This window comes from Dermatophagoides pteronyssinus, unplaced genomic scaffold (assembly GCF_027571235.1).
Source record: "Dermatophagoides pteronyssinus isolate colony J.1.1.1.1 unplaced genomic scaffold, Derpt_VIB-CSIC_2022.12 sq0008, whole genome shotgun sequence".
In the NCBI taxonomy this organism is placed as follows: Eukaryota; Metazoa; Arthropoda; class Arachnida; order Sarcoptiformes; family Pyroglyphidae; genus Dermatophagoides; species Dermatophagoides pteronyssinus.
Window position 1 is genome coordinate 580,436 of NW_027461532.1, and position 26,814 is coordinate 607,249.

The 26,814-nt window shown below is 28.6% G+C and overlaps 6 protein-coding genes across 12 annotated transcripts; 4 read left to right on the forward strand and 2 right to left on the reverse strand.

The window, feature by feature from the left end:
- The first annotated feature begins 1,743 nt into the window (after nucleotides 1–1,743).
- LOC113794057 (myosin regulatory light chain 2, ventricular/cardiac muscle isoform-like) lies at nucleotides 1,744–21,439 on the forward strand. Of its 2 annotated transcripts, none has more exons than XM_075820861.1 (4): nucleotides 1,744–1,750; nucleotides 20,372–20,829; nucleotides 20,895–20,943; nucleotides 21,023–21,439. In XM_075820861.1, the coding sequence occupies exons 1-4, from the start codon at nucleotides 1,748–1,750 to the stop codon at nucleotides 21,128–21,130; spliced, it is 618 nt and encodes a 205-aa protein (XP_075676976.1). In that variant the 5' UTR covers nucleotides 1,744–1,747; the 3' UTR covers nucleotides 21,131–21,439. The 2 variants fall into 2 exon arrangements, with proteins under 2 accessions (XP_075676976.1, XP_075676975.1); XM_075820860.1 differs by lacking the exon at nucleotides 1,744–1,750 and adding an exon at nucleotides 20,120–20,280.
- Nucleotides 1,762–6,177, forward strand: LOC113795276 (uncharacterized). 4 transcript variants are annotated; one of them, XM_075820859.1, is made up of 5 exons: nucleotides 1,762–3,719; nucleotides 3,817–4,099; nucleotides 4,206–4,439; nucleotides 4,541–4,687; nucleotides 4,768–4,983. In XM_075820859.1, exons 1-5 carry the CDS (start codon nucleotides 2,829–2,831, stop codon nucleotides 4,851–4,853), a joined length of 1,641 nt encoding a protein of 546 aa, XP_075676974.1. In that variant the 5' UTR covers nucleotides 1,762–2,828; the 3' UTR covers nucleotides 4,854–4,983. The 4 variants fall into 4 exon arrangements, 2 of the variants coding, with proteins under 2 accessions (XP_075676974.1, XP_027201271.2); XM_027345470.2 differs by having other exon boundaries at nucleotides 1,763–3,719; nucleotides 4,751–6,177; XR_012846352.1 differs by having other exon boundaries at nucleotides 1,764–3,719; nucleotides 4,206–4,423; nucleotides 4,768–4,901.
- On the reverse strand, nucleotides 8,767–11,711 carry slgA (proline dehydrogenase slgA). The gene is made up of 5 exons (XM_027345469.2): nucleotides 10,769–11,711; nucleotides 9,753–10,694; nucleotides 9,357–9,643; nucleotides 9,214–9,302; nucleotides 8,767–9,138 (listed from the first exon to the last, which is right to left on the reverse strand). The coding sequence occupies exons 1-5, from the start codon at nucleotides 11,135–11,137 to the stop codon at nucleotides 8,933–8,935; spliced, it is 1,893 nt and encodes a 630-aa protein (XP_027201270.2). The 5' UTR covers nucleotides 11,138–11,711; the 3' UTR covers nucleotides 8,767–8,932.
- LOC113795277 (uncharacterized) lies at nucleotides 13,924–16,054 on the forward strand. Of its 2 annotated transcripts, XM_027345472.2 has the most exons (7): nucleotides 13,924–14,087; nucleotides 14,185–14,356; nucleotides 14,914–15,032; nucleotides 15,099–15,224; nucleotides 15,290–15,424; nucleotides 15,484–15,693; nucleotides 15,755–16,053. In XM_027345472.2, exons 3-7 carry the CDS (start codon nucleotides 14,997–14,999, stop codon nucleotides 15,887–15,889), a joined length of 642 nt encoding a protein of 213 aa, XP_027201273.1. In that variant the 5' UTR covers nucleotides 13,924–14,087; nucleotides 14,185–14,356; nucleotides 14,914–14,996; the 3' UTR covers nucleotides 15,890–16,053. The 2 variants fall into 2 exon arrangements, with proteins under 2 accessions (XP_027201273.1, XP_027201272.2); XM_027345471.2 differs by lacking the exons at nucleotides 13,924–14,087; nucleotides 14,185–14,356 and having other exon boundaries at nucleotides 14,398–15,032; nucleotides 15,755–16,054.
- Ran (RAN, member RAS oncogene family) lies at nucleotides 16,535–18,699 on the forward strand. The gene is made up of 5 exons (XM_027345446.2): nucleotides 16,535–16,708; nucleotides 16,919–17,018; nucleotides 17,099–17,309; nucleotides 17,613–17,800; nucleotides 17,896–18,699. Exons 2-5 carry the CDS (start codon nucleotides 16,977–16,979, stop codon nucleotides 18,112–18,114), a joined length of 660 nt encoding a protein of 219 aa, XP_027201247.1. The 5' UTR covers nucleotides 16,535–16,708; nucleotides 16,919–16,976; the 3' UTR covers nucleotides 18,115–18,699.
- Nucleotides 21,205–25,904, reverse strand: LOC113795255 (uncharacterized). 2 transcript variants are annotated; one of them, XM_075820855.1, is made up of 4 exons: nucleotides 25,254–25,904; nucleotides 23,183–24,339; nucleotides 22,239–23,105; nucleotides 21,205–22,171 (listed from the first exon to the last, which is right to left on the reverse strand). In XM_075820855.1, exons 2-4 carry the CDS (start codon nucleotides 24,333–24,335, stop codon nucleotides 21,954–21,956), a joined length of 2,238 nt encoding a protein of 745 aa, XP_075676970.1. In that variant the 5' UTR covers nucleotides 24,336–24,339; nucleotides 25,254–25,904; the 3' UTR covers nucleotides 21,205–21,953. The 2 variants fall into 2 exon arrangements, with proteins under 2 accessions (XP_075676970.1, XP_075676971.1); XM_075820856.1 differs by lacking the exon at nucleotides 25,254–25,904 and adding an exon at nucleotides 24,662–24,985.
- Between the last annotated feature and the right edge of the window lie 910 nt (nucleotides 25,905–26,814).

Genomic DNA, 26,814 nt, shown 5'->3' on the forward strand with positions numbered 1-26,814 from the left:
ATTAATATTTTTGTTTGTTTTGTTTTTTTTTCTGGTTTACCAGAAAAACCAAACCATGCAGGAAAAAAACCAACATCAGAAACAAAAGAGTGAATCGATACTATCGATATTTGTCCAAAATTTGATGCTAACTGTTCAGGTACTTAATAGTTCAATTACTTTTCAATCAATCAATTTTTTTTCCTGTTGACATTCTTAATTGATTGATTATCGATTTGATTTCAACAAGTGTGCTGATTTGCTTCAAGTTTGTTTTACTTTCTTCAAAACATTAACAATATCCTGGTTCTGGATTTGTTTTGCTGTTGATCACCCATCATCACCCATATAATCATTATCGTCTACCAAATAACACACACATTATTAGGTCAGCAGTGTGATTGCAAAGAAAAATCAAAAAAATAAAACTTACATCGATGAGAATTAGGTTTTTGTTGTTGTTGTTAGTTAGTTTTTGGGTAGACAGAAAAATCTTTTTTCTTTTTTCTTTTTTTTCGTCTTATTTTTGTTGTTGTTGTTGTTTTCGTCGTAAGAATTTTCTTGTTTTTTTTCTGTTTTTTTGATTTTTCTAAAACACAGATTCATTTACCGGAAATCTTAGTTTACTTTTGTCAATCTCTCTCTCTCTCTCTCTCTCTCTTGGGCGCACACAAACACGGATCTTATTTAAATTAACCAGAAAAAAAACATTTCGTTTCCCAAACGATTTTTTCGTTTAATTCTTTAACCCTTTTTTCCCTCAATCAAAAAACCGAACAAAATCCTTATCATTCTTATTAATCAAATCTTTTTTTCTCTTTCTCCAAATTTAGATTCATCAAAAATCATCAAGCACACTGCAACTGAAAATCAACCGAGAATATTAATAAAAAAAAATCCAATCATCAAACATCAAAAATCGACCAAAAATTTCTTAATATTTTTTTTGACTTTTTGAAAATTGATTTTCAACCAAAAAAGAAAAAAAAATTATTAATTTGTGCAGTGCCGTGTGTAATATGCTACACTACTTCGATCATCATCATTAGCATCGAAATCTTACATGTATCAGCAGAGCGAAAAATTCTTCCAATAAAAAATGAAGTAATGACCAAAAGAAAAACCAGTTCATCGAAAAAAAATAAAATAACCGGCCAATCATTTTAGAATTGATGATGATGATGATGATTAAAAATCATCAACGACATCAACAGCATAAAGTTTGTTTTAAATATTAGAATTAGATTTGTTGTTGTTGTCGTCGTCGTTTAACTCTGACTTTCAATAACATCAACGATCAACGAACGAATATTTTTTTCTTCTTCACCATATTTAGATTTGGTCATTTATTTTCATCTTTCACTATATCTACCCAGTTTGTTTCTCTCTCTATGTGTTGGTGTTGGTGTCTGTGAAAGATTGTTTTGAAGATGCTGCAACCTGATTTTGGTAAAAATCAGAAAATAAAAAAAAATGATAACAAAATTGTCGTCGTTTTTGTGGCTGACTGGCTAGGTTATCAAATTTGTTGATCAAAAATCCATTTCTGTGACTTAACTTTGCTGAATTTCTTCATCTTCTTCTTCATCGTCTTCGTGGTCTTCTGTCTTGAATGAATGATTTTGCCCGCCAGACTTTATGATGATGATGACCATCATCATTATCTTTATTTTCTTCGATTGAATAACAACAACAACAACGTCGTTATTATTATCGAACGACATCGCAAAACCAAAACAACAACAACATTTAGTGAAAAAACGAAAAAATGGCTGAAAAATATCGAAACAAACAAAAATGTCAAAAAAGCAATACATTTTTTAAACAAAAAAAAAATTAACCATTTAGCAAGCAGCTAGAGCCATCATCAAAGTGTGATAAAGTTCCAAATGGAAAAAAAACTGAAAATTTGAAAATTTGGACACTAAAATAAAAATGTAGCAAAAATGTTTTCATTTCATCAGATGATAATGAACCAAAAAACAAACAAACAAAACAAACCAAATGAAAGTTTTTTTTTCTTGAAAAGTAACTTTAGTCCCATAGTCACATTTCATCCAAAAAAAAAAAAAAAAAAAATTCGGGTGAAATAACACGGTGACTCTAAACACAGGCCAATCAATTGGATTTTAAACCAAAAATTTTTTATTTATCAGTCGCTCAATTTGAGCCTTATTTTTTTGCTTTAGAAGCCGATTTCGCTGAACGCAACGAAATTTTAAAAAAAGACGCATCAAGAATTTTCAAAGAAAATTCTCTTGAAAAACAGATTGAATCAAATTCATTTTTAAAACAATTAAATTTTTTTTAACACTTTCATCGACAAAGTCGATTATTTTGATTTTTTATTAATTTTTTTAGGGTTTTCATCTTGTTTCATTTTTTTTTATTTTAGGATATTTTTTAATTGATGAAAAAAACTTAGGCAATTTTTTCTTTTTCTTTTAACAAATTTCTTTAAACAAAACACAAACAAGCAAACACATTTTGAGCTCAATTTGATTGGGACAATTCAAAGAAAACAAAAGCAAAAGCAAAAAATTCAAAGAATTTTCAAAAACAAAAAAAATCCTGCCAATCAATCGATCGATCAATTGATTCAAAAACCACCGTCATTTCATTTCATATTTCAATAACACTTTAAAATACTTTCTTCCATCAAAATCAATCAAACAAGTATTGGTTTTTTTTTCTCATTTGCATAATCAATCAATCAATCAATTACTCACACACGTGTATCGATCTCATCGAAATTAAAATTTTTTTCAAGCCAAAATCGATTCAATCCGTTGATAATTATTTAATCAAACATCAAACAGAATTGATTTGCGATTCATTCATCGGTAAAAATGACCATTTGTAGTGGTCAAATTATTATCGGTAGCCGAATTATAAGCGATAATTTATCATCAACATCACCACCATCAACATCAACATCATCAACATCATCATCGATAGAGAATAATCAACAATCGCAACAGAATTCGTTAATCAATAATCATCATCATCATTATTATTCATCATTAATCAACAACAACAACAACAACAACGATAATCAACAACAACAACAACAATTAAATAAAATCAACATAATGAATACAATTAATACGGAAACATTATTACAAGCAGCAGCAGCACAACAACAACATGAAAAACATGGTTCCATTTTTGGTACGGCTACTGGGTTAAGTGGAACAGTTACAGTTGGTTTGACTGGAAATCAATTAGCAAATCATATCGGGCAAAGTTTACAGGCTGCAGGTATAACAGCTACAGGTGTAAATCATGCATTTCAAATGACAACAACAGGAGGTAATCATCATAATCATCATCCATCACATCATTTACATCATTCATCCGCTGCACATCATAATCATAATCATAATCCGCATCAAAATCATCTTAATCATAATCATCAAAATCATCAACAAAATACAACAACAACACCAACATTACATTCCATGACCGTACCAAGTTTTAGTTTTAATGGTCATTTATTAACAGCCGCAGCAACAACAACCGGTAGTTTGAATGGTCAGCAACAACAACAACAACAAAATCGTCGTTTATCAAATCAATCATCGAATCATAATCATAATCATCGTGTAACAAATAAATCACAACAACAACAGCCGACAAAACAATTTCTTTGTCCAATGTGTAATAGATTTTTTACACAAAAAGGAAATCTTAAAACACATATGATGATACATACTGGTGATAAACCATATGTATGCCATGTATGTTGCTTTTGATTTTTTTTTTTTTTTTTTTTTTTTGATTCTTGACCTTTGATTTTTTGATATTTTTTTTTTGATTCTGGATTCTAACAAATAGGTTTGTGGAAAAAGTTTTACACAAAAAGGTAATGTTGATTTGCACATACGAATACATACTGGTCATAAAGAATATGCTTGTGAACGTTGCGGTAGAAGTTTTACACAACGTGGAAATTTAAAAACACATATGCGTTCAGTACATACAAAAGAAAAACCATTTGCTTGTTCGGTTTGTGGTAAAAGTTTTGCACAACGTGGTAATATGCGTACACATATTCGTACACATAATAAAGATGATCGTTTTCCATGTGGTTTATGTGGTAAAACATTTTCACAAAAAGGTAATGATAATGGTGGGGATGGTGGGGATTTGTTTTGTTTTTTTTGGAACATTTTTTGATTTGAATTTGAATTCTTTTGGAATTTTTTTTTGCAAAAAAATCTTAGGAAATCTTAAAACACATATGCAAAGACATGCCGGTACATTACCAAAACGTTATAACCAGAATGGACAACAACGTCGTCAAACAACATCAAGATTATTACAGGTACCAGCTGCAGCAGCAGCAGCAGCCTTAACATTATCATCATCATCATCATCATCGACAACAACAACAGCAGCAGCAGCTGCTGCTGCTGCATATGCAATTGCAGCAGCCGGAAATGTAACAAATATTGAACGTAAATGATTAAATGTAGCAAATTAATTAACTAATAAAAATATCAAAAACTACATTCTTTTCACAAAAAAAAAAAAATGAAACAAAAAACAAAAATTATAGGAACAAATCAACAAACAACAACAACAACTTCTTCTTCATCATCATCATCAACAACAACAACCACAGCTAATACAATTGGTGGTCAAACGATAATTAAATCAACAAATGGTGGAAATAGTCGAAATAATTCTCAACGACAACAGAACGGTATGTATCTTTTTTTAAAAAATACTTTTTTTCCGGGAACATTTTTTTCCAAATTTTATTCAGTACGAAATCTACAACAGGTATCTCGACAGGATCAACAATTGTTGAACATCAACAACAACAACAACAACAACAGTCCATCTTTATATCCCATTTCTTTTGTTAATAATAATAATATTCTATATCAACAACAACAACAACAACAAATGGCAGCCGTCTTATTATCCAAATCATCGTCAACAACGACAACAACAACATTGTTAAATTCGAGCTTTAACAAAGATTATCATCAGTTACATTTTATGTCTAGTTTGTTTCATTAATCCAATCTGAAACAAGGAAAAACCTGGACAGAGACAGAGAGATAATCGATTTAAAGTAGCAGTTTTCAAAAAATATCACCAGCAACAACAACAACAAAATTAGCTCGAAAGTTACACTGCCTCATTCAATCAATCAATCATCCATCAAATTCATTCATCAAACCCCGAACACACCGAAAAAAAAGATGTGTCAAAACACACACAGAGAATTTTTCCAAAAAAAAATTCTAAAAAAACCGAATTAATCAATTCATCATCACTCATCGAATCTCGTCATTTCATTCAAAAAAGTAGCAAAAGAAAAATTCTTTATAAAAAAAAAATTGCAACATTACATCCATCCATCCAATCATCATCATCATCGTTTCATTTGAATTCAAAATTCATCGACAACAACAACAACAACAACGATCTCAGAAAAACGTTATTGATGAATTAGTTAAATTATCATTTCAACTTTAAAAAGTTCATCATCAAATCATCATTATCATCAATATTGGCCACTAATTTTAAAAAAAATTTCAACAAAAAACAAAACAAACAAAAAAACATTGATCTCGTTTGCTCACATCACATCACATTCATAACAGAGAATTTTTCTCTTTTCTTTTTTCTTTGGCAAATTCAAAATTCAAAGTGGAATTCAAAATTTCTAAAATTTCTTTCAAAGAAAACCAAAAAACAAAAAATCGCCTAATTTTTTTCAAATTTTTTAAAAATTTCAAAGTTTCAAAGTTTCCTTCAAAAACAAACAAGGCACACTAAGCGCCTATAAAATAGATTTTCTTTTCTTTTCTTTTTCATTCAAATTGTGTGCATTTTAATCGTTTCAAAAATTTCAAAATTTTAAACTTCAAAAAAATACCAAAAAAAAAAAAATTTCATTTTTCGCTACATTTTTGGCTACATTTTTCACTTAGGTTATGGTCAAAAAAATTTTTTTGCTTGTGTGTGTGTGTGTTGAACAGAAAAACTGATACACCAAAAAAAAAATGATACAAAAAAAAAAACTGATACATTTTCATATTTGAAAAAAACCAAACAAAACAAAGCAAACCAAAAATTCATGCATTAATCTTTTATTCATAACAATAATAATATTTTCTCTTTGAAATTGTTCCTAAAATTCTCTATTTCACCGAATACAACAGGTATACAACACAAACAAACGTTCAAAAACACTGAAACAGAAATGAAAAAACGTCCAGATTTTTTTTTTGAATACTTTTTTCTAGGTAAATAACAATTAATTAACTAATTAATTAATCAAGCAACACACAAAGATAAAAACTCCCAAAAAACCCAATGAAAAACATCATGATAATGTGTGGTCAAAAAAAAAATTGTAACAAAAAATGCTCAACAAAAAAAAATCAATGTGCAATCAATCAATGTTGTTTGTTAATGTTTAGCAAAACAAAAAAAATGTATCGAAAAGATGTTTGTATCAAATTGTTGTTTGTTTGTTTGTTTTTTTCCCCTCAAAAAAAAGAATTTGTATTGTCACCCATAACACTTATCACACACAAAGCCACACACTTATGAAAAAAAAGACATAATAAGTATTTTGCCATTTTCATTTTCAAAATCCGATTTTAAAAAATAATCAAATCTGATTTAAAACAACCAAAACAAAACAAAAAACCAAACAGAATTTTTAATTTTTTTCAATAATTTCAAAACACTAATGATGATGATGTTTGAATGCCGGTGATGATGATGATGATTTTCGATTTTTGTTTTTGTTTTTTAATTTTTCAAACGTGTAATTCTTTCATTTTCAACAATAGAATATTTTATGTAATTTTTTTTCATTGTTTTTTAATTTCATTTTGTTTTTGTTTCTGGTCTGATTTTTTTTCTCTTCCAATCATCATCATCATCGTGGATGTCACATGTCATCATTGAATTTTTTTCTTTTCTTTTCATTTTAAATTCAACAATAAAAAACTGAAAACCGAAAACTTAAAAATTTTTTGCTGAATTTTTTTCCGGAAATTTTCCCATAAAAACTGAAAGTGAAACACAAAGAGAAACTTCCGAGGAAATCATTATTTACAATGTAACAACCGGTGGGGAAAGAGATGAATTCTCAATTGAAATTGCCTGGGCCATCTTGCTCATCTTGGTGTGTTCATTTCATTGTTTTTCTGTTTCTTTCGGTAAAAACCAAAAATCGTGGCAATAAATTTTCAACCAAAAGAAACGAAACGAAACGAAAATTGTCATCATGTGGATGGCGGCATTTTTTCAATCAAGTTTTTTTGTTTTTGGTTTGTCTTTTTTTTCAAATGAAATTTCCTCAAAAATACTTGATTCTTTCAGCCTTGATCAACGTAGATCATAAATTTTTTTTTAAAGTCTTGATTTTTTTTCGGGAGAAAAAATAACCCTTTGGCGATGATTATCTTTCAACCTGACATCATTTAAATTACCTTTGATTATTTATGATTTTTTTTTGTTGTTTTTGTTTTCGAATAAAATTTATTTTAAAAAGGGTTTTTTTTGCATTTAACGAAAAAAATTCAACATCTTTGAGCGTGTGGGGGTGGTGGTGGATTTCTAACCCAAACCGAAAATAAATAAACTTTGTAGCCATTCTTGTCATTGAACAAAACAAAAAACATAATGGCCATTTTGAAACACCGACGATAAGTTTTATTTTATTTTTTTTTATGAAAAACAAAATGATTTAATGACTCCGGTGATGATTTTTGTTTTTCTAGATTCAAAACTCTTCATTAAAGGATTATCATTCAAAACGACTTGATTTCACCCGAAAATAAATAAAAATTTATGCTTTCGAGTGGCGGTGGTGGTGATGATGGAAGGGTTAAAAGGTGGGTGAAAAGAAAAAAAGCAATTAATATGGAATTTGTTTGTGTAGGATCGTTATGTTTTCGTTGTCTTTTTTTCTTTTTCTTTGGCTGGGATAAATTTAAAATTAAATCTCAAAATTTGAAGAAACAAAAAAAAAAATTCATTTTGTTTCAAAGTTTTTTTTGTTTGTCTCGTTTGTCAATTTTCAATTCGAAACTATTTCATCATTGTTGGTTCTGTGTTTCCGAATTTCGAATCTCTTGAGATCTGTATGTTAAAATAGTCGTCATTATAAACATTCGATTTTGTTTTTTAACAAATAAATAATGATGATGACAAGGAAAGGAAGATCGAGAAAATGAATAATGACTGATAAATGAATAAATCCGATTTTCAAGCAAATATTTTCATCCTTTTTCGATGATGATCCAGATGATAATGATCTTCACTTTTTTTTCCTTGGAAAAATCGGTATTGTACCATTAATTTGTTTGGCTTGCTTGCTCGTTGTTTTTCAAAGACATTAATTTATCAGGATTTTCATCAAGACAAGGTCATCGTCGTCGTCGGTTGTTAAACAATCAAGGAAAACTACAAACAACAACAAAATTAAACCGATTTTAAATGTTTTTCTCGGTTGAATTTAAACTCTTTTTTTTCTCGTTTTTCGTGGTTGCTTTGAAAGACGACGATGAAGGGTTAGAAAAAGAAAAAAAGTTTTCAAAGAAAGTTTAAAATTTCTTTTTTCGTTTTTTTTCAAACTTTTTTGTTCAGAAAAGAATAACTTTTTTCAAATTGAAACTTTATTTTATTTTTTCTAAAAAATTTAACCAATTTTTTGTTTCTTCGAAAAAAAGTAAAAGTTTTTTTTTGAAATTTTCGGGAATATTTCCCAAGGAAGAAAAATCATGATGAATGAATCAAAGAAAATACCCGTTTCGAAAGAAGAAAGATGGGAAAATTTCCGGAAGAATTATTATTCAAATCAAATAAAGATAGATAGATAGTATAAGCAAAAAAAAAGCTTAGATAAGATAGCAAAAGCAAAGAAAAGCGATAACAAAAATGAAATTGTCGCCGAAAAAAAAATTTGTTTTTTTTTTTAGATAGGTTGATAATTTCCAATTGGTTTATGAAAAATTTTTCCATTCCAAATACGACGTAATAATTCTTTCATTAATAATTTTCGTTCATATTTTGATTTTTTTAATAATCCATGATTTTCTAATGCACGTCTTGATAAATATGGCATTACTTTATCGATTGGTCCATATGGTACATATTTATAAACTGAATAACCAGATTGACCTTGAATTAATTAAACAATTTGATTAATTTTATTTGAGCAAAAAACAAAAGAAAAGAATGAAGAAAAAAACATACCAAGTATAAAACTTAAATGATCACTCATTCCATATAATTGACCAAAACAGATTAATTTATGTTCAGGTTTTATGTCAAGTTCTTGCATTCTGAATTTGGAAAAAAGGGGTGAAAAAATCAATTTTTTTAACAAACGAACTTACTTTTTCAATGTATATCGTACAGTATCTTCATTATGTGATGCAACCATAATGGCAAATTTTTTCTGATCAATACCAGTATCAACAATTTTATTCATGAAAAAATTTAAATTTTTTTCATACATCGCCGTTGTTGATTCAAATGTTGGATTAATTGGATCATTATAGCCTAATTGTTTTGCACGTAATCTTTCCTGTTCCAAATAAGCACCACGTACTAATTTGGCACCAAAATAAAATCCTTGTCGACGGGATAATTCGGCATCCAATTCACATGTTTCATAAGCATTCTATATTAATTTAACAAAACAAAAAAAATCAAAATCAAAATCAAAATCAAAATCAAAATCAAAATCAAAATCAAATCAATCAATTTTGGTTTGTTTTTGAATAATTTACCTTAAGATAACATTGATAAGTATTAAATATGATTGCTTTTTCTTTATTATATTTACGCATTAATTCCAATGTAATACGATTAATTGCTGGTTGAAAATATGTTTGTTCAGCATCAATCAAAACACGTACATCACGTTCAGTTGCAGCACGTGCAATTGTATGCATACGACGCATCATATTACGAAACATTTCTTCTTCTTCCTGATTCAATGCATTTATAATCATTTCCATACGACCAGTACGTAGATTTGGTACTTTAAATAAATCATTAATTAATGTATCCATATCGATCAGACCATTCCATGCGAATAGATTCATTAAACCACGTTGATCATAATCCATTTGTTTTAAAAAGGCAGCAATTTCCGGATTATCAACATTTAAATTAAAACGTTTATCCAATTGTTTTTGAAATTCTTCTGGTGTTATATTACCAAGACCAATAGAATTAAGGCCGGTAATTTGTTTAAAATATTTTCGTGTTCGGGCAATAACTTCAGATAATTGTAGCAATAATTCTGGTCGACCAAGAGCTGTTAATTTAATTGCAGCAAATCCGGTACCATATGTTGCACCAGCAACACAATCAATACAACGAAGAAATATATCCATATTTTTTTCACATTGTGCTTCATTCATATAGAAATATGTTCGAGCAACTGGACGTAATTCTCGACGGCCATGTACAACATCATCATATTCATATTGTTTAACAATTTTATCTTTTCCTTTTTGTTTATTTGAAATTGTATCAAATTTTTTTTCAATATCTTCTTCAGCAGAATAATCCAAAATAGATTTAACACCAAATGATCTTAAATGATTTAAAACTGGTTTAATATCATATTCATCAATACCGGCAACAAATTGACCATAAAATGTTGAACGCATTAATAAATTAAATAAACGTTCACCCATTAAACGTTTTGACCATTTTAATAACTGTTTTTTTTTTTGGGGGGGGGGTAAAAATTAAAAATCAAATCAAAACCCAAAAATACCAAAACTACACTCACCTTATCATGATTATAAACTAATGTATCGAATGAACTAACATATAAAACAGCGATAGCACGTATTAATTCGAATGTTGTTTTACTTCTATATGCTTGTTCAGTATTTGAAAATGTTAAATCTAATTTATCGCAATTTCTTTTCGACGATGATGATTCAATTGTTGTCGATGTCGATGTTGTTGATGTGGATGATAATGATCGTTGTTGTTGTTGATGATTTTGAATACAAAATGATGATGATGATGACAATTTTCCAACATTAAAACCAGATCGATGATAGAATAATAAATGATGATTTTTCGAATGAATATTATTTTGTATTCGTAATAATTTATTAATGATGATTGTTGATGAAATCATCATCATCATAATAGCATTTGTTTTTTGTTTGTTTGTTTTTGAAAATTGATGAAAAATAAAATTTACAAAACAAAAATTCGAGACAGTGTGAAAGAATTAGATAGAGAAGAGAGACTAAAGGGTTGACTAATGCTTCTTTTTTTGTTTGAGCTTTTGTTTTTCAAATCAAATGTGTTTTGCTTGTGTCTTTTGGTTTGATAAGTTCATTTGTTTGTGTGTGTGTGTGTGTGTGTGTCATTTGTTTGTTGGTAAGGACAAATATGCAAGGAAACAAACAAATATTCAAAACAACAACAACAACAACATTAACAACAACAGAAATCAATCATTTTCTCACTATTAAAAAAAATATCATGCTATAATTCGATATCGATGATTGAATAATGACTGATTGAATAATCATCAATATAATTACCGAAATTGATAAAATCACATTCGATCAATCAATCAAACAAAGCTTTTCTTCGAAACCAAAAAAAAATCACTCAATTAATTTAACCAAAAATTAATTAGATTCGGATTAGATTTAGATTAAGTCGACTAGAATCATTTAAAACAAAAATTTTCTTTTTGAAAAAAACACCACCAACAACAACAAAAACAACAACAGAAAAGAGTAATAAGGAATATTCCACACAAAAAAAAAGTAGGCTCTTCAAAATTGGAGAATACCCTCCAAATCTGGGAGCATGCAAAAATTTTCAATTTTGGAGAGCATTCTCCAAAATTGAAAACCAACAATCGCATGCAGCGAATAATCGATTGTTGCAGGTTCTCCCCCTTTTATTGCAATGGCCCCCATATTAATTTAATTACACATAAATTTAAATTTAATTATAATTTTATTGATAATTAAAAAATTTGAATCATAAAAATCATTAATATTTAACATCCCACGTTGATCCATTCTTGTCCAGTTCCAAATCGATCCAAAATTGAATATTCGATGTCCAGCGATCCGATTCATGTTTCAAAACTCAATGTCCATATTTGATCCATGAATTTGAATATTTGAATCCCATCATTCTCAGCGGTGATCTTGAATTTAAAAGAATATTAGTTGATAGTTTCGATCATTGGATTCAACAACTTACCATCATTAACTGCAAGTATCCATTCCAGTTTGAAAATATTCGAATGATATCATAATTTTCGATCGTTTTTTGGTTCTAAAGTCTCATCAGGCATCGAATTCAATAGGAAATAGCTCAGACCATGTTTCCTAATTCTAATCTAACCTAGCCTAGCCTATTGTTTAACATTGTCAAACTATTCTTGAATCAGATGCCGATGAACAATGGAATCGCCAAATCGATCGGGAACATGATAATCATTCGAATATTGTTTCGACATTCATTAGCAAAATTTTGAACTAAAGTGGAAGAATTATGGATTAGATTGTAAAGTTACTTTGAAGTTACCTTATTTGAAGTCCATCGATCCAATCAGTAGTTTTATTTTTGGACCATGTATTTTTCTTACCAATTATCCAGTCTTTTGCCATGTCGAATGATATGCTAAGACGAAGAAAAATTGTCATTTTCATGTTACTCAAAATGGTAATATTACCTTTATTAATTTACTGGAAATGTTAATTAGCACCATAATGAAACTGAAAAAATAAACTGGAAAAGATGTGATTAAATGAAAATTTATTTAAAATGAAATATCATTTGATAATTACAAACTTGAATAAATGACATCGAGAAACTGATCATTTTTCGTCAATTGCATCACAACTCGTCCAAACAATTTTCATCAATTTGGTAGCCAATTTTTAATCTGAAGCAAATAAAAGCATAAACAAAGATAATCTTTAATCAATACGAGTGGTTGTTCCAAAAATTTGGACCAAAATTAATGATTAAAATGGAAAAAATAACTTATAAAATCAACCTGAAAAAAACGTTCGAAAAAACAACCGTCACCAAGAAAAGTTCGAAATAGAATGACGAGGACAAACGATTTTGACGACCGTTGAATAGAACTTTTGAAACTTGCATTCTGATTGGACGAAAGAAAAATATATAGAAAATAGTTAGCATTTGAATATGCGCAAAAGATCTTTTGTCGAACTTTAGAATTTTTTGAAAAAAAAGAATGCATTATTATTTTCCATAGACTTAACATTGACAAAAATTAATTTAATTATCATTTTTTCCAACTTGTGAATTGATGTATTTTAGAGATGATGAATCCTTTTGAATCGATGGACCACATAATAAAAATATTTTCAATTCCAAAAAGAACCAAGAGTGAATTAGGAGATATGTTTGACAACTTGTTACATATCAAAGATTCCATTCCAATTATCGATTATAACCAAAAAAATTTACATTTTTATCATTAGCATCAATTCTAATTAATTTTCGTGATAAAATCTCATCGGAATCACTGTCGGATACATTTTTTTAGCAGAATTACCGAATTCCATCATTCGATTGTTTTCACTTTTCAATTTTGAATAGTGTTAACCAACGTTGAAGAATGTTATTCAAAATTGGAGAGTATTGATTGGAGAGCACTCTCCAATTTTGAGCAATGCTTACCAACGTTGAACAGTGCTCTCCACAATGCTCTCCAAATTTGGCTAACATTCTTCAAAGTTGGTAAACACTGCGCAAAATTGAAGGAAAAAACCTTCAATTTTGGAGAGTATTCTCCTTACTTTTTTTTGTGTGTTCATAATCATCATCATCATCATCGAATTCGAACATGATCAGGCAATAACAAACACAACAAACAAACAAACAAACAAACAAGGGTTTTTCTTGTTGGAAATGCGCAAATCGAAAAAAATTCAGTGTGGAAAAACAATATAGACAAACATTCGAAATAGACATTCGAACACAACAACAACAAAAGGCTTGTGTGTGAACATGTGATTTTGTGTGTTGTGATATTAACATTGCATACTTATTACATCCGAGGAAAAATGAAAAATGCGAAAAAAGTAAAAGTAAGAAAAAACATATGACTTGATGATGATGATGATATTTTGGTGATTTTTATTTAAATGACGATTGTTTTTTTTTCTCGTTTCCTTTCAATGTCAGACTGCAGACGACAATTTTCTTTTTTTGATGTTTGTTTCGTTCAATCAATTAATCATTTTTGATCGGAATCAAAAATCGTGATGTCATTTCGATTGATTTATCATTTTGATTTGATTTGGTGATGATCGATAAATCATCGAATCGAATCTAAAATTGAACCGAAAGAAAAATGGTGAGTAGGTGGACAATTCTGTTTAAAATAATTCTGCATTGCAGAGAATTTATTTTTGGAATCGGAAAAAAATTTTTTGTTTTTCCAAATAAAATGCGCAATCCATTTTCACACTTTATGTGCTTGTGTGTGTGAATGGATCGATCCAAGCAACAACATCCATCATCGTCATTGAAAATGTGGGCCGAATCTGATAACTGATTGAAAACAAAGCTTCCATCCACTAACTGACACACACACATACACCTGACCATCAAACCAAGTTGAGAAAAATAGATTTTAAAAAGAAAATCTCCTTTTCTTCGTTCGTTTTTCTTCTCTTTCTTTTCTTTTCATTTCGTTCAAATCAATGAAAACAAAAAAATCAATTTATATAGTAGAATAAGTGTTTGATGATTTAGTGGTTGTCCTTCGCATCAAGTAGTTTTTCATTTTGAAATTTTCACTTTCACTTTGTCTCGCTGTGTGTGTGTTTTGAAATTTATTGAAAAACAAAATGAAAATTTCAGCAAAAAATAATTTGATATTTCTTTCGGTTATTATTTTTATCAATTCAGTAACAATTTATGGATTAAAATTGAATACAAAAATATTTGCTGAAAAAAATCCCAATCTGATTGATAGTAAACATGGTATTCGTATGGGAGAAATATCACCGGAATGTGATGATGCAAAGGTTAGTGATGTTTTTAACCCAAATTTAACCCTTTACTAATTCAAATCAAATTAATTTTATAATCAGTCAAATTTAGATATCGATTGGAATGGTTCACCAATCAATCATACCTGTTATCATCGACAACCATTCCCGATTGATTTAAATATTAAATCAATCGTTGAATGTGAAAAATTATCATCAAATTATATGGTAAAGTTTCAAAGAAAAAACCTGTTGATTTTTTTAATTTGATTTTTCTGATTTTCCGAAATTAGCCACAACATTTTTGTATCAAAGATTCGATTGATTATAATCAAACTATACCAACATATGGTGATCATCGTCCATTATGGCCAAAATTTGGTGAATATCAATTTGTTCCACCACAACGATGGTTACATAATGTTGAGGTAATTAATTAATGAATTTTCTGTGATTAAAATTAATGAATTCCGTTCGTTGATAATAGCATGGTGCAATCATAATGTTATATCATCCATGTACACATCCAATAATGGTCGATAAACTTCGAAAATTAGTTAAAAATTGTATTCGTAAACATATTATAACACCAGATTCCACAAGATTAAATTATAAACGACCATTAGCATTAATTGCATGGGGTTGTCGTTTACAAATGAATTTTGTTCAAACAAATGAAATTATTTCATTTATTCGGGTTTGTTTTCCATAATTTTCTATTTTGTTTTGTTTTCTAAACCCCTTTTTTCAATTAATAGAAACATGCTTTACATGGACCGGAAGGAAAATTATCCAAAGAAGGACAATATGATTTTAATCTAATACGGCAAGCCGATATTCCAATCGGTTCCAATTATGATGATGATATTCTATGTCCATTTAGTTTTCGTTGAATTCAATGAGGGGGAAAAGTGGAAAACCAAAACAGAAAAAAAATTCACTCAAAATCATTCCTAAATCTGTAAACGAAAAACAAAAAAAAGTTTTTTCAAACAAACTAGTCACATTTGTTATTTTCACCCTTTGTCAATTTTTTTTTTATTTATCAATCCATTGATTCGATCAAATTGAAAACAAAAAGATTTTCCATTTTTTTTTTCATTAAAATGAATTGAATTTTAACAAAACAAAAAAAATCAAATTTTTTCCTCAAAAAAAAAAAGTTTCAGAGAAATAAGAATCCAACGAAAAAATGATAAAGTTCCCGGAAATTAAAATGAAAATCAATTCAATCAGGTATAGATGGCAGTCAAAATGGCAGCATGGTTTTTTTTTAATACCATTTATAACAAACACAATGTTCCGCCGCCATAGTAGCAGCGTGTATTGGTTATAAATGAAATGGTGGCAAAAAAAATCACATTCATCGCTCACTTTGAAGAAGTAGTAGCATAGTGATAAGGAAAGATTTTTTTTTTTTTTTTTACTTCACGGACAATCAATGTTTGTTGTGTCGAAATGGTGTTGGATTTTTTTTTTCTCTCTCTCTCTCTTTTTTGGCCAAAGTGTGTGTGGATTATTAGACATTCGATTTCAACCGGCTAATAAATTTTTTTTTTTTTTTTAATTTTGTTGAATTTTTTTCATTTTTTTTGCATCAAATTTCATCATTTTTTTAACTGGAATCGAAAAAAAATTTGTAAAGTTTTCTTTGGTTCAATTTGATCCGCATTGTTTGCTGATTTCAACGAATTAATCATTAGGATTCTCAGGTTAGTTTTTTGTTTGAAATGATTTGATTTGGACATGAATCATTTGAATTGATTGAATCGATTTTAAAACTTGTTTGATTCGATTTTTGAAAATGTCCAATAGAAAAGATAGATAGACTTGAAATCATTGTTTCAAGATTATGATCATTTAGTTTATCTTTTAACAAACTGATCAAGTACTAACAGTTTTTTTTATCTTTTTCCATACAGATTTTGAATTTTATTTATTTTTTTAAATTGATAAACAAGAATCATCATCAGGATAAAGATGCAAGGCCAACCACAAGAACAGGATGTGCCATCATTTAAGGTTTGTTATCAACAATGGAATAACGGGCAAAAAATTTGAATTTTAAACTTTGTTTTTCTTCTGAAATTCTTCAATTGTAGTGTTTACTTGTTGGTGATGGTGGTACCGGAAAAACAACATTTGTCAAACGACATTTGACTGGTGAATTTGAAAAAAAATATGTTGCTACACTTGGTGTTGAAGTTCATCCATTAGTATTTCATACTAATCGTGGTCCAATTAAGTTTAATGTTTGGGATACAGCTGGACAGGAAAAATTCGGTGGTCTACGTGATGGTTATTACATTAAAGGTTAGTTTGATTGGGGAAAAATGAATTTAATTAAACTCAAAACAAAACAAACAAAAAATCTTTCTCAGCATAAATGAATTACGATATGATTTCGATTGATGACATCATCATCTTTAAGATGATAATGTCATTGGTTGTTTATAATCTATCGTCCAGAATTATGCCAGATTATTCTAGAAGAATTATTTACGTCATTCATATTACGTTTCCATTTGTTTGTTTGTTTGTTTTATGAAATTGATTCTTTTTTGTTTCGTGATTGTAATAATTCTTACATTATTTCTTTTTTCTTTTGTTTGGCAGGTGAATGCGCTATAATTATGTTTGATGTTGCATCACGTGTTACATATAAAAATGTTCCAAATTGGCATCGTGATCTTGTACGTGTTTGTGAAAATATTCCAATCGTTTTATGTGGTAACAAAGTGGATATAAAAGATCGTAAAGTAAAGGCAAAATCTATAGTATTTCATCGTAAAAAAAATTTGCAGGTAAGTCAATAATAATAACTAAAGTAAAGTAAATAATTCATGATTATTAACCTAAATATTGTCTTTTTTATACACTTTTTTTTATTATTATTTAGTACTATGACATTTCAGCCAAATCAAATTATAATTTTGAAAAACCATTTTTATGGTTAGCAAGAAAATTAGTTGGTGATCCAAATCTAGAATTTGTTGCTATGCCTGCATTAGCACCACCTGAAGTACGAATGGATGAAGAATGGCAACGTAAATTGGAAGATGATATGCTCAAAGCACAGAATACTGCTCTACCAGATGATGATGATGAAGATTTGTAGGATCAATTATAATTTGAAAAAAAACATACCAACCAACCAGGAATTATCATCGTTTTCTTTTCTTTTTTTTTTCTTTCTCTTCAATCATTTCAACAACAACAACAAAACCAAAATCAATCTTATTTTTAAAATAAATAATAATGGTGTAGCATCCGTGTGTGTGTGTGTGGTGGTTAGGAATGAAAAGATATTAGCCGATATATTTTTTTTCTCGAATTTTCAGTTTAAAAATGAATTACAAACAAAAACAAAACAACAAAAAAAATTTGTAAATTAATTTATTAGCTTTTACATATTTTTATCCGTAAAAAACAAACATCAAACACACCACAAAACATTCTGAACATTTTGTTTTCTTCTTCAATCAACCAAACAAATTTTTCACATTTTCATATTTGCTTCGTGTTTTTCTAATTTACCCATTATAATTCATCAGTTTGATTTTTGATTTATGTTTTTTTTTCTTTCTAAAATTTTCTCTCATTGTGAAATTGATTAATAATAAAAAAAACATTCAGATAAAAAAGAAACAAACAAAAAAATCACACCGAATAATAAAAGAAAAAAATAACTAATTGAAAAAAATCCTTGTTCCAAATGGAAATTGGTATTAAAAAAATTTGATTTTTGATGCGAAAAAATTCTTTGATTAATTCTTCAGATTATCAAGATGATTATGATGAAATTCTTTTTTTTCAACTGTCATTGAATTGTTGCCAACAAAATATCCAATGTGAATCTTCATCTCTGATGTGCTGTAGGTAATGAATGTGAATTTCAAACTTGAAAAAAAAAGTTTCATCACATCTTGATGATGATGATGATGGCGAACAGATTTCGAAATGTCGAGCAATCATTTTTTTGAATATCATCATCATCATCGTTTGTCTTTTTTTTTCATTACCAATCATCATTCTATTAAATGATTTCAATATGGTTGAAATTTTGCGAAAGAAAAATTTTGAAAATTTACAAAATTTTTACAAATTAAAAATCAGAATTTTTGAATTTTTTTAACCCTTGATTGCTCAATAGTTTAATCTTCATCTAAATCTCGGAATGTTTTTCTTCTTCTTCAGAATTTCGAAATAATTTAGCCAAGAATAGATTATAAAGAAAAATTCTTTTGATCTAAGCAAAATATTCTTTTTGTTCAACAATATCATCGGAAAAAGACAAAAGAATTCTTCAAGGAAGAATTTCTCGTCTTGTGATCATCCAACGTCTTCGGTCTTCATCATGAAAACAAACGATTTCTCCCCCTATTTCGACTTAATCTGTCCTACTTTTGTGTGCTCTTCCTCTTCCATTCATTCATTCATTCATTGATGATATTATGGCAATGGCGGTGGTAGTAGTTGACGATTATCATCATCACCAATTGTAAATCATCATTCGAAAAACATTGAATTTTTTAAAAAGAAGATTTTTCGGCATTAATAATTTTTAACCTTCGAACAGGAAAAAAAACTGGAATGTCTTTGAAAAAAGACAACCCAGAAATGTTTATGGCATCATTCCAACAAACATTAAAAACCATCATCGACACAGACACTGAAAGAATCAAGAATCAAGAATTCCGATTTTTTTTTGAACAAAAAAAAACTGTTTCTTGTTCAAAATAGAATCCTATTGTTGTTTTCTGTAGATTCTTTAGATTCTGTGTGTTTGTAAGTTTGTATATGGGAATAATTATAACACGCATTATACATTTATGATTTGTTCAATTTTTTCTGAAGAAAAGAAGCAAAAATCCAATTTATAAAAACTTATTAACTTACTTATTTAGTTTACGTTCGTTTAGCTTAGCTTTTTTCTCCTTTCCTTCAATTATTCATTAGACATTTTCGTTTGATGATGGTGAGGATTACGCCCTGAATTTTTCTTTTCATTTTTGGCTCTTGTAATTGTTGGATGATCTTTACGGGGTTTTTTAAAAAAAAGAAAAAGAAAAAAGCTAAACATCATTGTTTGATAATAACCAGAATTCAATAAAAACTAGAATTCTTTTTTTCTTCTTCAGTTGGATTCTGGAGCTTATTCTGTGCTGGTCGTCACCATCATCATCAACAACATCGGTTTTTGAAATTTTTGTTTTTAAAAGAATCTTCATTTGATTTTGATCTTTGATTTGAAAATCTACACTTAGAAAAACAGGAAAAAATGGTAAGATTCTTTGTTCGTCGCTGGCTCTTTCGCCTTCTCTGATCTTGATTTTTGACTTTCGATTTTTGATTTTTTTTGAAATTAATTTCAGGCTGATGAAGTAAAAGAAAAGAAGAAGAAAAGTAAGAAATCGGAAAAAGCAGCAGCAGCTGAACCAGCAGCAGCCGCAGCTCCAGCTCCAGCCGCAGCTCCAGCTGAAGAAGCACCAAAAACAAGTTCAAAAAAACGTGCACAACGTTCAGGTTCGAATGTTTTTGCAATGTTCACCCAACATCAAGTTGCCGAATTTAAAGAAGCATTTCAATTTATTGATCAAGATAAAGATGGTTTCCTATCGAAAAATGATATTCGTGCTACATTCGATTCATTGGGTCGTATTTGTACCGATGCTGAATTAGAAGGAATGATTAAAGAAGCATCCGGCCCAATTAATTTTACAATGTTTTTAACAATATTTGGTGATCGTACACAAGGTACGGATGAAGAAGATGTTATTTTGAATGCATTTGCACAATTCGATGAAGGAAATGGTCTTTGTAAAGAAGAAACGTAAGTATTGTGTTTTTTTCGATAACCACAATTAACTAATCAAACAAATCATTCAAACACAACAGACTTCGTCATTCATTGATAACATGGGGTGAAAAATTTTCAACATCTGAGGTAATCTAAGGCAGAATTTTTCTTTGAAAAAAACCTTTTCCGTCATTTTAAAATCAATATTTTTCGTCTTTTTCTCTAGGCTGATAATATTTTAGCTGAAGCACCGACCGATGGCAGGGGAAATGTTGATATTAAAAAATTTGCCCAAATCTTGACCAGAGGTGAAGAAGAAGAACAAGGTGCATAAATCGTTCGAAAATCAAACCAGAAATGAAATGAAAAAATCGAATTAAATTATTAACCGAAAACAATCACCATAAACAAAACAAAACAAGAACTTTAACACTAAATTACTACACACACACACACTATATTCACCAAAAATTCAAATTAGGTTTTAAAAAACAAAAATCCCATATCCATCGTTTGATGATTTAAAATCAATAAAAACACAAAAAGTTTTTCAACAACAAAAAAAAATTATATTTTATTTCAATGGGGGAGGGGGATATATTTAGTTAATTATAAATATTTTTTTGTTTTGTTTTGTTGTCTATATTGGATGCGTGTTTGTTTGTTTGTTTTTGTTCTTAGAAAAAAAAAGAATCCGGGCTTTTTTTCTTTAAAATCAAGGTTAAATTATCAGATGTATTAGGTTGGTTAGTGTAAAAGATTTAAGTGAAATGAAAAAGAAAAAACAGAAGAAACCCACCGTCCACTAGAAATTTTCGTTTTAAATTATTAAATCAAATGAGATTAAATGTAAAAAATACTTTTTTTTTGTTTCTTGCTGTTTTGTTCAAGAAAACTGTAAATATAAAAGGTTTTGTTCAATTTGAATCTAAAATGCAATTAAATGTGTGTGTTTTTTGTGTATCAATGTAAAAAAAAAACGTTGTTGGCTGAAATCAAAACTTTTTTTTTGTTTAGGAAAAAAAACAACAAAACAAAAAAATCAGGATATTTTTCTTTTTCGAAATTGAAAACAAATCACATTTTTGTTTGCAATTTATCAGTGATGATGATAATGATGATATCTCACCATCACCATCATCACCACATCGTCGTGTCTAAGTTTTTTGTTGTTTCTGTTTTTGTTGTTGTTGTTGCTGTTGATGTTGTTGAAAATATTTGAATGCTTCCGCTGCTGAACGTAATAATATATCAAAATCTTCATCATCATTTCGATCATTATCATCACCACCACCATAACCATTGATACGATCATTCGTCTTTAACTTGTCATCGTTGTTGTTTATTCTAAAATCCAATTTTTCTGGTTGAGAATCTATGAAACAAGAAAAAAAATCATTGAATAAATCTAAATATTCAATCTTTGTTTGTAAATCACTTACCAATATCTTTAATAGATCTATTTATATCGATAAAATTTTTCTGTTGCTGCTGATGTTTTCGATTATTATTTATCGATAATGTTGTTGTTGTTGTTGTTGTATTTCTACATTTATTATTTTTATTCGATAATAATGATGATGATGGTAATGATGTTGATAATTGTTGTTTTTTTGTTATAGTTTTTGAATATGCTTTTGTCCATTGTTTACCTTTATCCATATTCATTTCGATTCGATGTTTTTTATTAATTGTTTGTTGATATTTATTATTATTATTATTATTATTTTGATGATTATTTTTGGCATAATAATAATGATTATGAATATTTGGCATAAAATTTTTAGCCAAATTAAATGTTCGTTCGGGTGATGAACTACGTGAACTTGATGATTCTATTGATTCTAATGATGATGATTCAGATGATGACATTGCATCCGAACTATTCACTGAAGAACGTGTTGAAAATCGTCGTTTACGTTTGGTCAATATCATTGTTGATGATGATGATGAAAGACTACGATTACGTTTCGATTTTATTTGATTTTTGAGCCTAATAAATGGTGATTTTTTATCATCCATAGATATATCATCTTCGGTACTACCGGTTGTTACACTTGCCGCATCTGAATTATCAACAATATTATTCGATGAATATTGATGTTCTTTGGTTATATTATCTAAATCTGGTGAATGATTATCCTCATCATTATTATCATCATCATCATCATCATTAAAAATATCTTCAGTTAAACAAGAATCAATAACTTGTTTTAAATCTTCTTCAGTTAGATTTAAATCTGGTAAATTTAAATCATCTTGATTTGATAATGCTTCTTCCAGATATTGTTCAGTCATAATATTGCAAGCTATTTTTTTGAAGGGGAAAGGGAAAAATAAGAAAAATCAGATTTAAATAAGTAAAAATATCTAATAAATAAATTACCATTATTAAGATGATTTAATAAATCATCAGTATTATTATTATTCATTAAATCATTACTATCCAATCCACCAATTAGATCGGAAAGACATTCAGGTAATTCTTTTAACATAACATCATCCGGACAATAACCATTTAATATATCATCAATTTCATTTTCATTTTTTTTACAATCATTATTATTATTATCATCATTTGTTGTTGTTGTTGTGGTGGGTAAAAATATTATATTACTACAATAATCATGATCTCTTAATGATATATGTGGATGATATGATATTTTAGATTCATTATCTAATGTTGATGATGATGATGATATAGGCAGCGGTGGCGACAATTCAACTACATTAGACATTAGAATTGATTTTGGTGTTATGGATGCTGATGATGCTTTTATCATTGACAAATTTGGATTGGGATTTTTATTATTCTTTGACATCGATGAAAACAATAATGATTTATTTGATTTTCGTGATTGTTGTTGTTGTTTTGCAAGAATCGATGTACCTTTTGTAAAGTTTTTTGCTGATTTTTTCTGTGTAACATAAACTTTTGGAGAAATTGTCATTGTTGTTGTTGTTGTTGTTGCTGATACTGCTGATGTTGCAGTAGCAACAACAGATGTTGTAACAAAATTAACATTATTCGATAATTTTGATCCACGATAACGTGTGGATGATGATTGTGATTGTTTTAATATCGATACAGTTGGATTTGATAAATTTCGATTAACAATCGATTTTGTTGTTGTTGTTGTTGATTTTAAATTTTTTTGTTGTCGTTGTTGTTGTTGTTGTTTGAATATTGATGAATTTAAATCATAACCGGTATTATAATTCTTATGATTCCTATGATGATTACCATTATTTAAAAATTGTAAAGATGATGATGTTGTTGATGATGATGATGATGAAAAATCATCATAATGATCATCATTAAAATTATTTAATGATTGAAATAATAATTGATCATTAATTGTATCCAATAGATTATCGGTTGTAATAAAATCATTTACATCATCAATATCATTTAATAATAAATCATCATTTATAATTGATGATGATGAATTAAAACCAAAATTATTCCAATCATCATTCGATGTTAATGAATCGAATGTATAATTTAATGTTGATAATATTGATTCAGTGGGATCCATAGTTCTAATTTATGAAAGAGAAAATGGAAAAACAAATGGATCAAAAAAATGTACATTAAAAAAATTTTGTTCTTCAAATACAAATTATTATTATTATATCAGGAAGAATTATAGTATTTATCATTGAATCATCAAATATCAAAAATCACGAGCTTCACAAAATTTGTATATTTTTGGATGTCTCATTGCTTATCTAATCTCATTACTGTTTTCTGATAAGAAATTTTTTTTTGTTACAAATGAAAAAAAATCGAATTAAAAAAAATCAAGGCTATGACACGTGTACACCATACACCACGTACACAACAACACCCACCTACACTCACCTCTTTTCCCGAATCAAAACATCAAGAATATCGATAAAATAAAAACATTAAGAATTCGAAATTATAAAAAAAACTAAAGAATCTAGGTCTAAAAAGATTCGAACGAAGTAAACCGGCTTGTATTGTGTGTGTATGTGCAAAATGCGAAAACTAGGTGGATCTATTTTGGAAAATGAAAAAAAAAAATTCTATTTTGAAAAAAGAAAAAATAGGATTTTTTGTTTTCTTTCTAATCGTTCGTTATCATCATTTTAAAAGCCACATCAACAGTTTTTTTCGTTAAGAATTGTATGGCGTGGCGTGCGCGATATGTACGTGTGTGTGTAATATGTATTCATCATCATCATCATAATCATCGTTTAATTTTCTACTATTAAAAATTGTAACAGAAAGTCTTTTTTTTTTTTTTGTCAAAATCAAATCAATCAGGAAACTTATCAATGATGATGATGATGATGATGATGTGTAATAAAAAGAGGGAGAAGAGAAAAAAAATTTGATAAAATGATTTGATTTTTTCAATTTTTCTTCGATTGAAACAAACAAAAATATTCATAACATTGAAACAAAAAAAAAACAAAAAGTTACAAACCTTTTTTTCTCAAATTTATTTACTTTTTTTTTTATGTTAAAAACAAATTTATTTTCGTTGTTTTCATCGATGTTTTTTTTGTTGCAGTTGTTGTTGTTGTTGATGATCCATATAGATCAAATCGAAGAAGAAAAACATTCGAATTCGAATTTCTCTATTTCAAAGTTTGCGTGTGTATACGCGTGTAAGATTCACGTTTTTTTCTGTCGTTGTTGATTTTTTTTCAAATTTGTTTTTCCCGTATTTAACCCTTTTTGTTCTTTATTTATTAAACGCCGGTATCATTTGGAAAATAAATAAACACAAATTTTTTGTTGTCTCTAATATTCTGGGTTCATTCATTTAATTTTTTTTTCTTGCAATGAAACGAAGGGAAAAAAACCGCGTGGTCGACCAGAAAAAAGAAAAGAAAAAAGAAACACAATGTGAAACCGAACGTGTGTGTGCATTACATACACATTGAAAGAGTGGGAGAGAGAGAGAGAGAGAGAGAGAGAGAGAGAGAGAGAGAGAGAGAGAGAGAGAGAGAGAGAGAGAGAGGGACACAAAAAAAATACCAAATGAGTGTGCTTGATGATCAAAGAAGAAAAAAAAATCTATAGTGGTGGCGTGGACACCAAATGCGGCCTTGCTTGCTTCATTCATACAACGTGGATTTTTGCCATGTTATTTAACAAAAAAAAAAATCACGTTGTTACGCACGCGCAAAAACAAGTGTGTGTGGAACATATTTTCGAAATCCGAAAATGAAAAAAAAAAATTCCGGCACTTTGCATGCTTGTATGCAATCTTTTTTTCGAATTGAACATGCGTAGCATGCGTCATTTTTTTCTAAATATTCGTTTCCCCACCCCCAAATGTATTGATTTAGTTAAATGTATGTAAAATCGGGTGTTTTATTTTCTGTGTATGATTTAAATAAATCCTACAGGATGAATGAATGCGATGAAAAAAAAATCTAATCACCCTGTATTGAAAAAAGAGATAAGAGAGAGAGAGAAAAAAAGCCGGTATACACAATGTGTGTGCGGCGGCGACATCAACGTGTTTCGAACGTTTTTCAAAAAAGAAAAAAAAATTCGAAGCTGGATGTTTATATTTTTTGAAAAAAAAATTTTTCTTTTCTCAAAAATTATATGATAATAATCCTCTGGTTTATTTCACCTGAATCTTTGATGATTATTTCATTGGTTGTGTGTACAAAATATAATTGATAATGAAAAAAACTGGTTCTTAGCCGTGATAGAGTAGAGTAAGAGTAGTGGTGATGATTATAAAATTGGTGACTAAATTTTGGTTAAGTTGGGTGTTTCAAAATTTTTTTTCTTGTTTATGTGAATGAATGATTCATCAATACGTTTGTGGCTGGTATGAGTGAGTAATAATGATGATGATTTTATGAATTGTAGGATAATCATCATCATCATCAAATAATCTGAAGAGAAAAACTAGAATCAAGGATGATCATCATCGATGGATAGTCATCGAACCCGAAAACTTGATTTATTTTTTCTTCTTTTGGCTTGTTTCAATGTTGCAAATGTTTATGATTCAGGTTTTT

Coding starts and splice junctions, on each gene's coding strand:
- LOC113795276 (XM_027345470.2), top strand. CDS start 2,829: ATGACCATTTGTAGTGGTCAAATTATTATCGGTAGCCGAATTATAAGC. Junction 3,720..3,816: donor ATAAACCATATGTATGCCAT/GTATGTTGCTTT, acceptor TCTAACAAATAG/GTTTGTGGAAAAAGTTTTAC. Junction 4,440..4,540: donor AAATGTAACAAATATTGAAC/GTAAATGATTAA, acceptor CAAAAATTATAG/GAACAAATCAACAAACAACA.
- LOC113794057 (XM_075820861.1), top strand. Junction 20,830..20,894: donor GGTCTTTGTAAAGAAGAAAC/GTAAGTATTGTG, acceptor CAAACACAACAG/ACTTCGTCATTCATTGATAA. Junction 20,944..21,022: donor AAAAATTTTCAACATCTGAG/GTAATCTAAGGC, acceptor CTTTTTCTCTAG/GCTGATAATATTTTAGCTGA.
- slgA (XM_027345469.2), bottom strand. CDS start 11,137: ATGATGATGATGATTTCATCAACAATCATCATTAATAAATTATTACGA. Junction 9,303..9,356: donor GTACGATATACATTGAAAAA/GTAAGTTCGTTT, acceptor TTCCAAATTCAG/AATGCAAGAACTTGACATAA. Junction 9,139..9,213: donor TCATTTAAGTTTTATACTTG/GTATGTTTTTTT, acceptor AATTAATTCAAG/GTCAATCTGGTTATTCAGTT.
- LOC113795277 (XM_027345471.2), top strand. CDS start 14,853: ATGAAAATTTCAGCAAAAAATAATTTGATATTTCTTTCGGTTATTATT. Junction 15,033..15,098: donor CGGAATGTGATGATGCAAAG/GTTAGTGATGTT, acceptor TTTTATAATCAG/TCAAATTTAGATATCGATTG. Junction 15,694..15,754: donor AAATTATTTCATTTATTCGG/GTTTGTTTTCCA, acceptor TTCAATTAATAG/AAACATGCTTTACATGGACC.
- LOC113795255 (XM_075820855.1), bottom strand. CDS start 24,335: ATGGATCCCACTGAATCAATATTATCAACATTAAATTATACATTCGAT. Junction 23,106..23,182: donor ATTAAATCATCTTAATAATG/GTAATTTATTTA, acceptor TCAAAAAAATAG/CTTGCAATATTATGACTGAA. Junction 22,172..22,238: donor TAGATCTATTAAAGATATTG/GTAAGTGATTTA, acceptor CTTGTTTCATAG/ATTCTCAACCAGAAAAATTG.
- Ran (XM_027345446.2), top strand. CDS start 16,977: ATGCAAGGCCAACCACAAGAACAGGATGTGCCATCATTTAAG. Junction 17,310..17,612: donor TGATGGTTATTACATTAAAG/GTTAGTTTGATT, acceptor TTTGTTTGGCAG/GTGAATGCGCTATAATTATG. Junction 17,801..17,895: donor ATCGTAAAAAAAATTTGCAG/GTAAGTCAATAA, acceptor ATTATTATTTAG/TACTATGACATTTCAGCCAA.